Source organism: Symphalangus syndactylus, chromosome 6, assembly GCF_028878055.3.
Source record: "Symphalangus syndactylus isolate Jambi chromosome 6, NHGRI_mSymSyn1-v2.1_pri, whole genome shotgun sequence".
Classification (NCBI taxonomy): Eukaryota; Metazoa; Chordata; class Mammalia; order Primates; family Hylobatidae; genus Symphalangus; species Symphalangus syndactylus.
Window position 1 is genome coordinate 145,229,114 of NC_072428.2, and position 16,366 is coordinate 145,245,479.

The 16,366-nt window shown below is 41.2% G+C and overlaps 1 protein-coding gene across 11 annotated transcripts in view; it reads left to right on the top strand.

Annotated features, from left to right (window-relative positions):
- Positions 1 to 16,366, top strand: part of RBM33 (RNA binding motif protein 33) — a 140,000-nt gene that overhangs the window by 81,640 nt on the left and 41,994 nt on the right. For all 11 annotated transcript variants that reach the window (XM_055269800.2, XM_055269801.2, XM_063642378.1 and 8 more), the window contains 2 exons: positions 14,204 to 14,336; positions 14,735 to 15,078. In XM_055269800.2, the coding sequence (XP_055125775.1) occupies positions 14,204 to 14,336; positions 14,735 to 15,078 (477 nt within the window). The remainder of the gene's footprint in view (positions 1 to 14,203; positions 14,337 to 14,734; positions 15,079 to 16,366) is intronic.

A 16,366-nucleotide genomic window follows, 5' to 3' on the forward strand; every position in this document is an offset into this window, starting at 1 on the left:
TGTTTTATTATAAAGTATCAAAAGCAATTCTTCTGGCCAGTGCTCCCAGCACTTTGGGAGGCTGAGGTGGGTGGATCACTTGAAGTCAGGAGTTGGAGACCAGCCTGGGCAACGTGGTGAAACTTCATCTCTACTAAAAATACAAAATTAGTTGGGCATGGTGGCGGGTGCCTGTAGTCCCAGCTATTTGGGAAGCTGAGGCAGGAGAATCGCTTGAACCCAGGAGGCGGAGGTTGCAGTGAGCTGAGATTGTGCCACTGCTCTCCAGCCTGAGTGACAGAGCGAGACTCCATGTCAAGTAAGAACGAAACAAAACAAAACCAAAAACCAAAAGGCAATTCTTCCAAAAGATGAGAATTTTTCACTTTAAAAATTGAGTCCTTTGAGCATACAGGTGTGTGAGTTTTGCCTCGTGCCTACCATTATATAATCATCCAGGGACTCTCCTGCCCCTTGTGGTTAGCCCTTCTCCCTGCCGGCCCCTGCCAGCCACTGAATGTCTGTTCCTATAATTGTGTTATGTAAATGGAATCATAGAGCTTGTTTCATCTGGAGCCTGGCTGCTTTCCTGTAGTATAAAGTATTTGAGATTCATCCCTTTGCTGCACCAGTCAGTAGTTTGTCTTTTCTATTGCTGAGTAGTATTCCAGTATATGGATATAGCACAGTTCGTGTATCCATTCACCTGATAGGCAGTTGGGTTATTTCCAGTCTTCGGATGTTGTGATTAGAGTTGCTGTAAACATTCGTGTACAGGTTTTGTGTGTGTGTGTGTGTGTACAGATTTTTTTTGTGAACATAAGTTGTCAGTAAATGCCTAGGAGTGGATTGTGGATGACAGTGTATTCACAGACGAGATTTAAGACAGACTGTATGCTTTTCAGTTGACGTAGCTGCTGATACTGCTGCTTTCCTTTTTTAGTTGGTTCTTTCCTTTTTTAGTTTTTTGAAAGGAAATAGTCTTCATAGAACATATATGGTTGAAAATCAGTAATGAATAAAAAAAAAATTGAGTGATCACTATATTCCACAGTTTGTGTTCAGCAGCCTGTGGAGCAAAAGTAAAAAATTATTACTTTTTGTTTTAGAGATTGGCAAGCTGACTTTTGGAAAGATCAAATTGCTTAAGTTCACACAACTGGGCGCGGGAGGGAGGACTGGAGGCCGATTCTCTTAGTTTTTATGCTGTGCTTTCTCCTTAAATATGAAATTGAACTTCCGTAAACCGAGAAAAAAAACATAGAATCCGGTAAGTTGAATTGTAACTACATAGAATCGTGACCCTCATTAAGTACTAAAGTAAGTTTACTGTAGCAGTCATTGGGAGGAGTTGTTTCAGGAGGGGCATGGGAGGGGTGAAGGTGCAGAAATAAAGAGTTTTTCATTTCAGGAAATAATGTAAGTAGTCTTTAGGAGGTTCATCAAAACACCATTTTGTACCAAAGAAAAGTTTTTGTGGGTGCTCTTGTTTCACTGCTTGAACCATTAACATTATCTTAATGTATTTAAATTCACGTGGTGTTTTTTTACCCCTAAATGAAACCTAGTACTTGGCACTAGGTATATCCTTCTTCAAAATGTTTAGAATGCATCTATAAATATCAAAGTACCCTCTAGGAAGGTGAATATAGGTATTTAAACAAGGCATAACCTGAAAGAAAAAAAAATCTATGGAGAATACTGAAATAAGAGGATTAACATATTGTGATAGAGGGCGTAATTTTAATTATGTCAGGGGTCACTAGTGGCCTTTATTCTTTGCATTCAACCCATTTAATCAGAATGAACTGAGAGGTGTTCTTAAGTGTCAATTGGTTGCTTATATCGTTCTTTGTATTTTAAGTGAGATTAATAAAGGACAACATGTTGTAGAGATTGGTTGTAATTTATTGAAAGATTCATGAAGTTTCAATGACATTGTTAAGGCATTTAATTAGTCTTATTAAAATATACGGACTGACCCTTTTAGGGAAGCTGATAAGTCACATAATAGCTGTTAGTGCCTTTTTATTCTTGGCTTTATACGATTAACTTTGTGCTAAGCAATTTATGCAAAGTTTTTCATCTTTTTTTTTTTTTGTAACCTGAGTTATCAGTTCTTCTTGAATAGGATTAATATAGATAAAAATCATGTAATTAACAAGAGATGCAGAAAAGTGAAAGTATAATTTGTATGAGAATTATATGAGAGAATAATAATTTCTTACCTTGGATTTTTAAAGGGATATAAAGAAAAGCAAAACAGAGCAGTTATTTGAGAGGATTAAAGGAGTCTTTTCTTTCAAAAGGTAGAATTACGTTAGTACTAAAAGTTCTGTTAAGTGAGGTATTCACAAATAACAGTTTTAAAATAATTCTGTATTTGGTAGAGGGAATTGGTAATGTAGTACTCTTATTCCCATGAAATGATAGAAGTTAATAAAGAAATGATCACATCAACAGAACCTCTTATGAATGTCAGATTTTGGAACCATGATTTATATGGCATTGCTTGGAGATAAATTTGTCTTAGCAGAAGCAGTGCTGATGGATAAAGCACTTAATAAACCAAGAGTGTGAAAATGTGGGTTCTTGTCATCTTAGTTGTCATTCATTGGTGATGTAACCTTAGTTACTTCACTTTTAACTCTGTAAAACCTGAGTTTTTTTATCTCATGGAGGAAAAGTGACTTGTCTGCCAGTTTATTGGAGCAGTATTTATATCAGCTACAATATAATATCAGCTGTAATATTTGACTGAGTCAGGCTGTGAATGAGGCTGCATTTAAAAGAAAACTTAGTTAACAGTGAATGTTTTATTTTTTGCATAAAAATGAAAAAGCTTTTTTTTAATGTATATCAGCTCTGATAGGGACTCATATTTTTTCCATCTACCCATCACCTAATACATTTGTGTGTATTCCAGGCTGAAAGAAGAGGAGGGGCAAGGGCAGAAGGTGCAGGCCAGCTGAGATATCCCCCAGGGAGCTCCCCCCACCCATCCTCCAGCTGACGACTGCCCCTGTTGGCCAGAGTCTAGCCAAACGTCACCCTCCTTATAAGTTGGAATAGGTAGTTTTTAGCTGGACAGTGTTGTCCTGAATAAAATTAGGGCTCTGTTACTAAGGAATAAGTGAGAATTTGTGCTAGGTAAGCAATTAGCAGTCTTTTCCATGTGGCTGACATGTTTGTCAGAATTTAAGTTGTGTAATTAGAGGGAAAGAGAAAAGTGCCACTTGTGTTCAAAACAAACAAAACAGGAAAAGTGACACTGCGCTTCATGAGACCTGCTATTTGTCAGACTTCTGTTTCAAAAAAGCAATATTGCTAACAGTCAATGAGCAGCTTTTGGGATCTTAAAGCTTAAAAGTTAAAAAATTTATTTAAATATTTAAACTCTCAAGTTCTGTTAGAGCAGTGGCAAGCCACATATCTGACATTGCCAAAAAGGTAACCGCCCATCCCCACTTTTTTTTCTGAGACAGGGTTCACTCTGTAGCCGAGGCTGGAGTGCAGTGGTGTGATCGCAGCTCGCCGCAGCCTCGGCTTCCCGGGCTCAGGTGATCCTCTCTCCGCAGCCTCAAGTAGCTGGGACTACAGGTGTGTCCCACCATGTCTGGCTAATTTTTTTTTTTGTACCTTTTTTTATAGAGATAGGGTTTCACCATGTTGCCTAGGCTGGCCTTTTTTTTTTTTTTTTTTTTTTTTTTTGAGACGGAGTCTCGCTCTTTCACCCAGGCTGGAGTGCAGTGGCGCGATCTCGGCTCACTGCAGGCTCCGCCCCCCCGGGGTTCACGCCGTTCTCCTGCCTCAGCCTCCCTTGTAGCTGGGACTACAGGCGCCTGCCACCTCGCCCGGCCAATTTTTTGTATTTTTAGTAGAGACGGGGTTTCACCGTGTTAGCCAGGATGGTCTCGATCTCCTGACCTCGTGATCCGCCCGCCTCGGCCTCCCAAAGTGCTGGGATTACAGGCGTGAGCCACCGCGCCCGGCTACTAGGCTGGTCTTGAACTCCTGGGCTCAAGCAGTCAGCCCACCTTGGGGTCCCAGAGTGCTAGGATTACAGGCGTGAGGCACTGTCCCCAGCTGAGGCAACCCTTTTCACTCTGGTGTATTTCACGGATCAGTCATTGAATGCTTTTTTCTGAGAGGTGTCTTGGATTATCTGCCCTCTTTTCTTATCCTGCTACCACTTGGCTGATATGCGGGCATTTGTCATCTTGGAAAATGGGCCATCATGACTTCTTCCTGATTGGACTGGATTTATCTACCATTCAGGTGCCCTCTTTCCCTGGGCCAGCCTCTTCACCTATAAAGGTCAGTGGGTACTTCAGGTTCTTTGGGTCCTGTGCACTTGATGACATAATGTTACCTCCCTCCTCACTGCCCTTCACCCAGCTGCTGGAGGAGACAGCACCTTGCTTATAGCATGTACATACTCCAGGCAACACTTACAAATCCTTCTTTTCCCATTCTTACTCTATTTAACTAACTTCCAAGGTCAGAAATTGCCTTGTTTACTCACCCTGAGTAAACGGTTTCTTTCTAAATCTTAGATAACGTCTTTGGTCTTATTTCTTTAATGCAGTTCTTGTAGATTGATCAAGTGAGTACTGATAATTTCTTTTACTTATTAAAGCCTGCCATGACATTTCCATGGCTATCCGACTTTTGACTTGATGTAGTACTTGTTTTCTTGACTGTGAAACACACATAGACTTGCACAATTACACTTACATATGTGATGATAAAACATATGATAAACAGGGACTGATTAGGGAATGTGAGAAAAATCGCTCCCCATTTGCTGTTCATACCAAGGAATTCACAGTGTGCTCTGCAGGTACGCAGCCTGGGTTTGAATTCAAGTTCTGCCACTTTCTAACCGTGTACTAAGTGAAGGTTATTTAAATGGTCAGAAGATTTCTGTGAGCAGAATACCTACCTTGTAGGGTTGTGATAAGCATTAAATGAGACAGCGTGTGTATTAGTCTGTTTTCATACTGCTATAAAGAATACCCAAGACTGGATAATTTATAAAAAAAAAAAAGGTTTAATTGACTCACAGTTCTGCATGGCTGGAGAGGCCTCAGGAAACTTACAATCATGACAGGAGGTGAAGGGGAAGCAAGCACCTTCTTCACGTGGTGGCAGGAGAGAGAGCAAAGTGGGGGAAGTGCCGCTTTTAAACCATCAGATCTTGTGAAAACTCACATACCATCATGAGAACAGCATGGGGGAAACCGCCCCATGATCCAGCCACCACCCACCAGGTCCCTCCCTCCACTCGTGGGGATTACAGTTCAAGATGAGATTTGGGTGGGGATGCAGAGCCAAACCCTATCAGCATGGAAGTTCTGGCCTCCCACCAGTGATCCTCACTCTTCTCCCAGGTGCAGGGTGAAGAAGCCAGTCAGCATGGTCCTCTCACTCGTCTTCTCTAATGATATTACATAGTTAGAATACGAGTTAAAATGATTTCTATTGGCCAGATGCAGTGACTCACACCTGTAAACCCAGTGCTTTGGGAGGCCAAGGTGGGAGGATCCCTTGAGGCCAGGAGTTTCAGACTAGCCTGGGTAACATAGTGAGACCCCATCTCTACAAAAAATTTAAAAATTAGCCAGATACGGTGGCTCATGCCTGTAGTCCCGGATTCTCTGGAGGCTGAGGCAAGAGCATCACCTGAGCCCAGGAGTTTGAGGATGCAGTGAGCTGTGATTGCGCCGCTACACTCCAGTCTGTGTGGCAGAGCAAGACCCTGTCTCTTAAAAAAAAAAAAAAAAAAAAAAAAAATTCTGTCATACATGTAAGAACTCAGCTCTGTTAATTTTTCTGTCTCTAAACTAGCGATCACCCCAGATCTTGGCTTCTGTTTGGTCCTAGTGCACTGTATGTGTTTCATATCTGCTCAGCTTAAGAGCCTTAGGCAGTTCACTGCCCGAGGTCTAGGTCAGTACATCCTAACCTTTGTTACTTAATTCAGCCATTCAGCACCTCTCCCTGTGCTTTGTGGGCAGCTGGTTTTACAGCATGCTACAGTACTTCCAGGTTGAGAATGTGAGGCTCGGGGAATACCTTGCTATTACAAACAGACATTTCATTCATCCATTAAATATTTATGACCGCCTGTGTGCCAGGCACTGGGCCAAGCATGGAAACACATTGATGTATAAGACAGGCCTGGTCTCAGCTCTCACGGACCCGGCAGTTGAAGGGCAGAGAGAAGTGGAAGTGGATTGGAGAGATTCAAGAGACAAAGTTTCTAGGACTTGCTGGTACTTCCTGAGGGATTTCTGATTTGAACTCAGAAATAAGAATGCAAGCAGGGAATCTGTACTGATTTGGTTTTTACCATATGTGGAAACATGGAAATATGACAGAAGACGTGGAAATATGTCAGAAGCTGTATATCATATTTACAGTCTGGGCTGCTGCCTACAAAAAGGTATAAAAATGATAACGACATGTATGGTGAACTTTTGTTATTTGCTAGGTACTGTCCTAAGGGCTTTCCTGCCCCTGTGAGGTGGGTACTAATTGCTGTTTTATAGATGAGCAAGCTGAGGCCCAGACAGATTCAGTCATGAGCTCAAGGCTGTAGCTGGTAAGTGGCTGGGATGCAGACAGGGCTGGGAGAGCTGTCAGGTTAGATGATGAGTGCTGCTTCTCAGCCTGAGCACCTACAGGATCACTGTAAGTTAGAATAAAGTTCTGCTTAAACATTAGTGATGGATTTTAAAGGCTTTTATTTTCCATTGAGTGTGGAAAAACTATCATGAGAGAGAATTTTGGGGGCTTTGTTATGTACCAGTAACATTCAAATGCCAGTGACTGTGCATTTAGACAGCATGTAAATAGTCAGTTAAAGGAAAGAAAGTTTTGGGAAGAGATGAAAATCACGATATTAAAGTTCCAAGGAAATCTTCCAGGGAATCTGATAGTGCTTAGAGACCTAAGAAGTAATGTACCTAGTTCTCAGGTAGCTTGGAATTTTTATGGAAAACTAAGTTTGTGGACTCAACTCTTTGAGTTTATTCTTCTGATTCAGTAACTCTTTCCTTTTAGAAAAGGATGAAAGGGCTAAAGACAGTCCTTTTCCCTGATCACAACCTGTGGCAAAGTAAAACATCGAACCTTGGTTGACTGTTGGCTCAGAGTGGAGTGGAGGCCAGTCTACTTTCCCAGTTACATTTTGCCCTATCTATAATGAGAAAAATCTTTTTTTTTTTTTTTTGAGACGGAGTCTCGCTCTGTCACCCAGGCTGGAGTGCAGTGGCGTGATCTCGGCTCACTGCAAGCTCCGCTTCCCGGGTTCACGCCATTCTCCTGCGTCAGCCTCTCCCAGTAGCTGGGACTACAGGTGCCCGCCACCACACCCGGCTAATTTTTTTGTATTTTTAGTAGAGACGGGGTTTCACCGTGGTCTTGATCTCCTGACCTCGTGATCCACCCACCTCAGCCTCCCAAAGTGCTGGGATTACAAGTGTGAGCCACCGCGCCCAGCCGAGAAAAATCTTTTTGAGGACTCGAAATTAACTGCCTGATGGAAGGTGGGAAGGAAGGTTTATAAAGAGCCCTGCTGCAGCAGCCACATGGCCAGAGTGCTGTAGTGCCCACCTTATCCGAGGGGCGTGTACTGCAAGACCCCCAGTAGAGACCGTGGTTTTTCCTGTACATACATACCTAGGATAAAGTTTAATTTACAAATAAGGCACAATAAGAGATGAACAGCAATAGCTAATCATACAATAAAACAGTTATTACTCTTGCATTTTGGGGCCATTATTAAGTAAAATATGAGTTACTTGAATGCAAGCTCTGCAGTACTGTGACAGTCAATCTAATAACCAAGACGTTCACCAAGTGACTAATGAGCTAGCAGGCAGGGAGTGTCTTCAGCGTGGATCCTCTGGACAGAGGTATGATTTCATTCCCCGGGCTGGACGGAGCAGGATGGCAAGAGATTTCATCATGCTACTCAGAAAGGTGTATGGTGTAAAACTTATGAATTGTTTATTTCTGGAATTTTCCATTTAATATTTTCAGATTTCAATTGATGGTGGGTAACTCAACCCCAGAAAGTGAAACTGTGGATAAATGAGGACCTCTGTACTGTTGAGGATGAGATTCGTGGCACTAAGATACAATCATGGAACTTAGAAGAACTACAGAATTTTCTAAGAAATGGAGTTTTTCAGTTCTGAACCCAGTAAGAAAAGCAGTAATAAATATTAGGGCTTCACCTATTAAAGAATGAAAATGGAAAGATCAGGACCTCTTTTAGCTTGTTCTAATTATAGGCAAAATTTAAAGAGAACTGGCACTTCCCTGGCATGAGAACTGAGTGACAAAAGGCCAGCTACAGAAGCAGCCCTTCTTTCTGCACCTGGGGAGGAGCCCTGCCTGCTGCTGGTTGGGTTTGTGGGAACAGTGTACCCTGCAACTGCACGCTTGCAACTGGCACGCTGGAAAGGGGTGAAGGGGAAACTGAGCCGAGATAGGAGAGAGTGGCAGTGTGTAATTACCTGTCATTCTGAATAACTGATACATTAAGCTTTGCTTTACTCTTTGTTAAAATTGGTAAGATAATTGTAAATTGATAAAAAATTTTCACGCCCAGTGATGCTGATTTCCAGCTGTTAATACAATAAGAAAGTTTAAGGGTTAAGTGGAAATAGCCTCAAAGGACTCTCCCCCTTTCTCTGAAAGTATATTGTACGCTTCCTGTTCTTTCTGGCACCTCCCAATGTCTGCTTTTTTGCCAGCTCATTAGCATAGTAGTGACTGATAGAGCTAATGAGTTACGAGCCCTGAAGTGTGCTGACTGTAGTTAGGGCTGACGGCTTGTCAGCACATCAGTAGCCGACTTTCACCTTCTGTTCTACTTCAGCATACTGTTCCTCTATTTACATGAAAAATCTGACCAAATGTATAAGAGTGAGAATTTATATGTATTTTTAACAAATAGACTGTTGCTAAAAATTAGCAGCAAGTCCATTACTCATGGTAGAAAGTGATGTTTAGATGCAGGTGGAAGCAGAGAAGGGTGGGAAGGAAGAGTGGCAAGGATGCCGAGGGCCTTGCAGGCAGAGGGGACAGCTGTGTGGTGGCATCACTAGAAGGTGTTGAGAGGTGTGGAATTATCCTGGGCAGTGAGAGAAGGAGCTAGCTGCCCAGGGCCGGGTGAAAAACTGCTGATGGACACTGATGAGCCAGTTAAAGTAAAACAAAAGCTTTTAGTGATTCCAATTCATGGGATTCTTCGTGTCAGGGGTAGAGGAGTCAGACGTTTGGGTATGTCTGGGCCCTGTGTCAGGCGTCTCCTGATACAGGGAGGTGGCCAGAGAGTGAAGCAGGGTCAGGAGGAGGTAAAGGTTCTGTACCAAGGGTTACAAGAGAAGCCGTTTTCTGTAGTGATTTTGCATTTTGGCTGAGACAGAAATGTAAGAGTGAAAATTTTTCAAGGAAATACCAGAGATGGAAAGGGAAAGTGTGTAATGTGACGAGTGTCCAGGTTCCACATTCTGAGTTGGGGTACACTACCATTTTTATGTCTAAGCCAGGGAAAAGTTGTAACCCAAATTTAGTGATTTTGATGAGATTTCTCATTATGTGGGTTGAAACTCCCCCCACTGTCATGAATAAAATGAACCTTTGCAGAAGCTTTAACTTGGTTTTCTTGAATATTGAAATCCCTGATGTGGTTGAGTGAACTTACAAAAAAATAAAAATACTAAAATAGGGTTGTGACCTTGGACCAGTGATTTAATGTCATAAGTTTTAGCTTCCTCACTGTGTGTCGATGAGTTCGTGGGGCCCTGGTATCGACAGTGGTGACAGTGTCATACCCAGGAATTCCTGGACTCTGCCAGTGGACCAGGGGCCTGAGTTCCCTTTGGTCCTCATTTTAAAGTGGCTGCTTATAAAGCATTGGTTCTTGACTGGCCCTTAAGTTCTGCAAGAATCCCTGCAGTTGTCAGTCACTGTACGGTAGGGAGTGTGAAGGAACGTTTGCTCAGCTATAAAAGGCTGTGAGTCCTGGCAAGTAGACAGAATGGAAAGAATGGCCATTCGCATTGCTAGTACCTTCCTGTTTTGTCATCTAGCCCCTGAGCCTTGATTTAGAACCCACTTCCCCAACTGTAACCCATGCTGAGACTTTGTTCTTAAGTCTCCTAATCTGGCTCCCACTAGGCATCAAGACCTACCAGAAAAGTAAGAAAATGAACATTTAATTCAGTCATTCTCTTTGTGAGCACCTCCCAGGTTCCAGACTTGGCAGACAGAGGCCCATACCTCATCCCAGCTGTTCCTCGGGGCTCCTTCTCCCTGACCCAGTCCTGCTGTCACCTCACGCCCAGTGCGTGCCTGGCTGCACTAGTGCCAGCCAGATTTACCAGTTTGTCTTTCAGCTGGTCTGTAATTTCAAGAACATCGACAGACCCACTCTTTGTGAGTTGGTTTGGACTTTGAGGGTGCTCTGGTCCAGTTCACTTTTGAGATCATCCCCGGCAGGTGGTGCTCCTCCTCCCGAGTGCGTGCTTCTGTGGGTTGAGGATGTGTTCATTGCTGCGAGAGTGTTAGAAACCTCCTCCCTCTGTTGAATTGAAATCAGCCCCATCCAAACTCTTACGTAGGTGGTTGGGCAAACCAACATCAAACCTGCTTGTAGTTGATCTTGACTCAGTTACATGAAGAGAGCTATCATAACCACACTTAACCTTGGAAATGGTTTTTCATAGTTTCCAGAGGTGTTTTTCATTTCCTATTTGTAAGCTAAAATGTCATACCCGTTTTTCATTTGAAGAGTTTACATTTGAGTGATTTTTACTTTTCACAACTGTTATCTTGTTTCGGGCTGTGATATTGTCTCTTTTTGGTGTCTCAGTGACATCATTTTGATCCATATGTTTTACATTTCTCAATGCAAATTCTTCTAATGAATCTTACTGGTTCCTTTTGTATTTACCTGTTTGAAACCCCTCCCGTGTGCCTCCTCCCCCGAAAGAAGTGTGGTCAAGTGTGCATTGAAACAGCTTAAGGAAACAGGCTGACTAATTGGAAAAGGATTTTTATGCAGAACCACCATTGCCAGTTTGCGTGGGTGGAAGCAGTGTGGTCAGTCAAACCTCTGCAAGCAGAGGCAGGCAGTTGTTTCTTTTATTCCGTATCACTCTGAGAAGCATCATTTAAACATTTTTTTGAAATAATGCAGAACCTTGATTGCTAATTTATTGTCATTCAGAAAGTTTTGAAAATTATTTTAAAACATGTTTTGAAATGCTTGCACAGCTACTCTGCAACTTACGATGGGGTTACATTAGGATGAGGCCGCTGTAAGTTGCAAACATAGTAAGCTGGACCATTGTAAGTCAGGAACTGTCTGTATATGTCAGAATCATGTTGATGTACAAAACTAAAGATGGCATACTAATGCTATACTTTATAAATAGAACATTTAAGTTACCAGGAGAAATACAATATTATTTTGGAGGAGATACATTCATGCTCACACCATGTGTTTCATTGACTTGAAACGATAATGAAAATATTTTTAAAATAAGAGGAAAAAACTTTGGCAGTAGGAGAAAGCAGGCAAGCTCATTGAAATTCCCCATGCAGATGTAGTAAGTAACAGTTCTGTAATGGCCTGTGCTATTAGAAGTAATTTTTCTAGCATATTATTAGCAAAGTAAAGAGATTAAATAGTCAAGAATATTGGCCAGGTGTTGTGGCTCATGTCTGTAATCCAAGTACTTTAGGAGGCTGAGGTGGAAGAATCATTTGAGCCCAGGCATTCGAGACCAACCTGGGCAACATAGCAGGACCCTGCCTCTACAAAAAAACTAGCTGAATGTGGTGGTATGCTCTGTAAGTCCTAGCTACTCAGGAGGCTGAGGTGGAAGGATCTCTTTTGCCAAGGAGTTTGAGGCTACGATGAGCTGATTGCACCACTGCACTCCAGCCTGGGTAACAGAGCAAGACTCTCTCTCTCTCTCTCTCTCTCTCCCTCTCAGAAAAAGAGATCCATATCAAAGCGTTATATCAGTTAATTTTCAAATTATTATTATGATAAAGTATACACATTTATTAGGGGTAAAAGGCCACGTATATGATATGTATTCTTACTTACAAATATATTCCTCAGTTACTGACATTTATTGGGTTCATTGTGTCTTAATTGATGTCTTTATCTAGAGAAGTGACACTCCCTAATGTCAGGCAATAGTATGCTGTGGATTTCCTTGTTTCACCTAAAGTCAAAAGCTACGAGATTTTCAGCTTTGGACTTTCTGTTGTACATGTTTCAATAAGTGCCTAAAGTTTATGTTTTTATAAAGATATAATATTTGTGTGTTAAACATTTCTTTATTATTTTGTAGCCAACAATCTTAAGGGTTTGTGGTGTTTATACTAGTGTTCATTTTGTCTGTTCTCTCAATGCCATGGGTAGAACAGACTTTTGCAGGGAGAAGGAAGGGAAATGCACTGTGGAAGAGCATTTTCAGTGTTAGAAAATGTTGTTGCGTTTAGAGGGAACAGTGAATTAGTAATAAAATGATAGGCCAAGGCATTGGGATTGCAAGTTTGTGAGAAAGAAGAGTGATACTTAAAAGTTGTGAAATATTGACTCAGTTTCAAAGAACAAGGTGCTATTAAATGAAAATTATTTTGATGATAGTTAATAGTTAATTACTTCTTTTTGGAGCAGTGAAAAAGTGGTGAACATTTCTTTACCTTTATGCTGCTGCTTAGGTCAATACAGTGGTTTAAAAAAATCTCCATGAATACCTGAAAGGCCAACTGAAAAATGAAGTAATTTTAATTTGTCTCTAAAGAGTTCTAGTAACATGTAGTTTTTGAAAAATGTTAATCTGTAAGAATTTGCTTAAAATTTTTTTATCCAAAGGACTCTGTGTACTACTTTTTCTGTAGTAATTTGGTTTCTTAAACATTTCACATTTCTGTTAAGTCAGAAATTGCTGATTGAATTTCTTTTTCTTTTAAAGTGAAGCAGCTTCATAGCTGCAGCTTACAGTCCTGTTAAATAGTAAAGATGAGCATCTTTAAAAAGATAAATGTCATGACATTTAGTGTTTTGGATTAATGGGAAATAGGCCAATAATTGCATGGATTTCAATAAGCTTAAAAATAATATTCTTGGGTTATGATGACATTAAAACATAGACTTAATTTCTAGTTGCTGCGTTTTGATTTTTGATCATTTAATATGGCAGAATCACCTGTTGTGTAACACTTAGTTTTTATTGTTAATATGTGTGGTCATGTCCTGTGTAAGGATGTTTTGGTTAATGGTGGACTGCATAGACAGCAGTGTTACCATGAGATTATAATAGTGTATTTTATTGTAACCTTTTCTAGGGTTGGATATGTTTACATCCACAGATACTTAGCATTGTGTGACAGTTGCCTACAGTATTCAGTACAGTAACATGCTGCCCTGGTATGTAGCCTTGGAGCTACTAGTGTGTACTATACAGGCTAGGCGTGTAGAAAGTGCTACCAGCTAGGGGTGTGTGTGTGTGTGTGTGTGTGTGTATGTGTATGATTACAATACACTCTGGTGTTCGCATGATGGAATCACCTAAGAATGCGTGTCAGAATGTATCCTGTCATTAAGGATTTATGACTCTGCGTGCGCGTGTGTGTGTGTGAGAGAGAGAGAGATGACAATACACTCTGTGGTGTTCACATGATGGAATCACCTAAGGATGTGTGTCAGAATGTATCCTGTCATTAAGGATGCATGACTCTGCGTGCGCGTGTGTGTGTGTGTGTGTGTGTGTTTGTGAGAGAGAAAGATTACAATACACTCTGTGGTGTTCGCATAATGGAATCACCTAAGGATGCGTGTCAGTGTATCCTGTCATTAAGGATGCATGACTGTGTGTGTGTGTGTGTGTGTGTGTGTGTGTGTGTCTGTGTGAGAGAGAGATTACAATACACTCTGTGGTGTTCACATGATGGAATCACCTAAGGATGCATGTCAGAATGTATCCTGTCATTAAGGATGCATGACTCTGTGTGTGTGTGTGTGTGTGTGTGTGTGTGTGTGTGTGTGTAGAAAGAGAAAGACAATGACTGTTAGGAGACTCGTTACTTGACATTTGTGAGGAAAACTTGGAACCAGGTCTATGTTTCTAAAAATTACATACTATTTTTCTGTCCTTCACCCTGTTTCTCTGTTGTTGTTCTTTAGGGCCCTCCAGAATTTCCACAGCACACACCTGGACCTGTTCCCAGCAGTTTCAGCCAGCCCCCACGACTCCCTCTCCAGGACCAGTGGAGAGCCCCACCCCCGCCTCAGGATCGAGACCCTTTCTTCTTAGGAGGTACAGAAAGAGTGAGTGGTGTGGAGTAACAACAGAAGCTGCATTGGGTGATGTGCCCAAACGCATTTATTTCGTAAACTTAATTGAACTCCCAGTTGGAGATGTTAGGAATGCCAGGTTTTTGTACCATAGCAGTTCTGCCTATCATTTCAGGTGCTGAAATTGGACATTGTTGTTATCTGAAATGGGAACATCTCATATAAAAGAGGAATTTATGTATAGAAAATAACAAATGAAGCAATCTAGAAATAAGAGGCAAAATCTGGAATTGTTTCCAAACATTCATAACCTGTCAACACTTGTGATTTTTGTCCACAGTAAGATAGTGCTTCAGACTCTTTTCTGAGAAGCACATGGTCTTTTTAACCTGAAGTTAATGATGTTGTGTTACCTTTCAGTTTCAGGTGAACCAAGATTCCCGAGCCATCTTTTTCTGGAACAGCGAAGTCCCCCTCCACCACCACCGCCTCCTACCCTTTTTAACAGTAGCCATCCTGTTCCTACTCAGAGTCCTCTACCATTCACTCAGCCAGGACCAGCATTTAATCAGCAAGGACAGCAGCCAGTGTTCCCGAGAGAGCGTCCCGTACGACCAGCCCTGCAGCCTCCAGGTCCGGTGGGGATTCTGCACTTTAGCCAGCCTGGGTCGGCAACCACACGGCCCTTCATTCCTCCTAGACAGCCGTTCCTGCCAGGCCCAGGACAGCCGTTTCTGCCCACACACGCACAGCCCAACCTGCAGGTACGCATCCCGAGTGAACCTCCAGGGAAAAAATGTGTAGCTTCGAGGCTTTGTGTTTCATAAAGTTTCAGATTTTTATTTGAGCCTACTAATTTGTGGTTATTTAAAGAATAGAGTATTAGTCTTAAATGTACTGTTTGTTAAAGACAACTTTTTTCGACAATGTTGCTTATCTCAATACAAGAAAAAAATGGGAAAATGTCATTTTTTGGGAATTGAAAAATGCTAGTTATTAGAATTTTTTGAAGGGTATACTACTAATAAAATTAGGACATGTTTTGATAATCCATTTGCTCATCTGTATAAAATTTCATGAGGGGTTTACCAGTGGAAATACTTTGTCAAATTATATCCCTGCAGTAGACAGTTTTGAAAAGAGTCTTTGCATGGAGGGAAGAGGATGTTGCTGTTCACTGGTTATTTGAAGGCCTTGAGTGCCCTCTGCCGACCGGCTTCTGCTTCATGGGTTTTCACTGGTTATTTGAAGGCCTTGAGTGCCCTCTGCCTGTTGGCTTCTGCTTCATGGGTTGACATGTGTCTGTAACATCTTTCTTACCAAGTATATATTTCTTCTTGTATTGTAGAGTTACTGTTAAAATACATAGCGATGGTAAACTTGAATCGACTATTTAATAATACATGGAATACGTATCTAAGCCAAAAACGGAAAATGAATATTATCTAGGGTGTTAAAGGAAGATGAAATGTTTTTAAGAATTTTTCTTTTTATTAAAAAAATGCAATTAATACATCCCCATTGCAGAAATTTTCAAGTATATAAAAGAAAGGAAATTAAATACTCTCGTTACCTAGAAACAATTCAGGAGCTTTTTTTGTCTTTTTTTAAATGCACATCTTCTCGCCACCTGCTTTTTTCCCTCCATGTAACATATCATTTGATCTTTTCATGTCAGTGAGTTGGTTTTGATGCCATCATTTAAGAGTGCTGTATGTGGTTCCCTTTCATGCTGTCTGTGTGGTTGCATGTGTGTATACTGGTTTCAGTACTTTAGTATCATAGTGCTATAGGGAACATACTTCAGAGTTACGAGTTTGTCTGCATACCTAGTTTTCCTTAGGACAATTCAATCCTAGCATTACTGGATTAAATATAAAATTTAAGGTAATAGCTTCTGGCTTATTACTGCATTTAAGATAGTATTACCTTCATCAGCAAGTCTAAAATGAAGTTTTGGTACTGCTGAAAGTTCCTTTCTTGTGTTGAGGTTTTTTAGGAAATGATTGAAGTGATTATGCCCGGTGTAACCATTTATGAACTGTTGTTTCT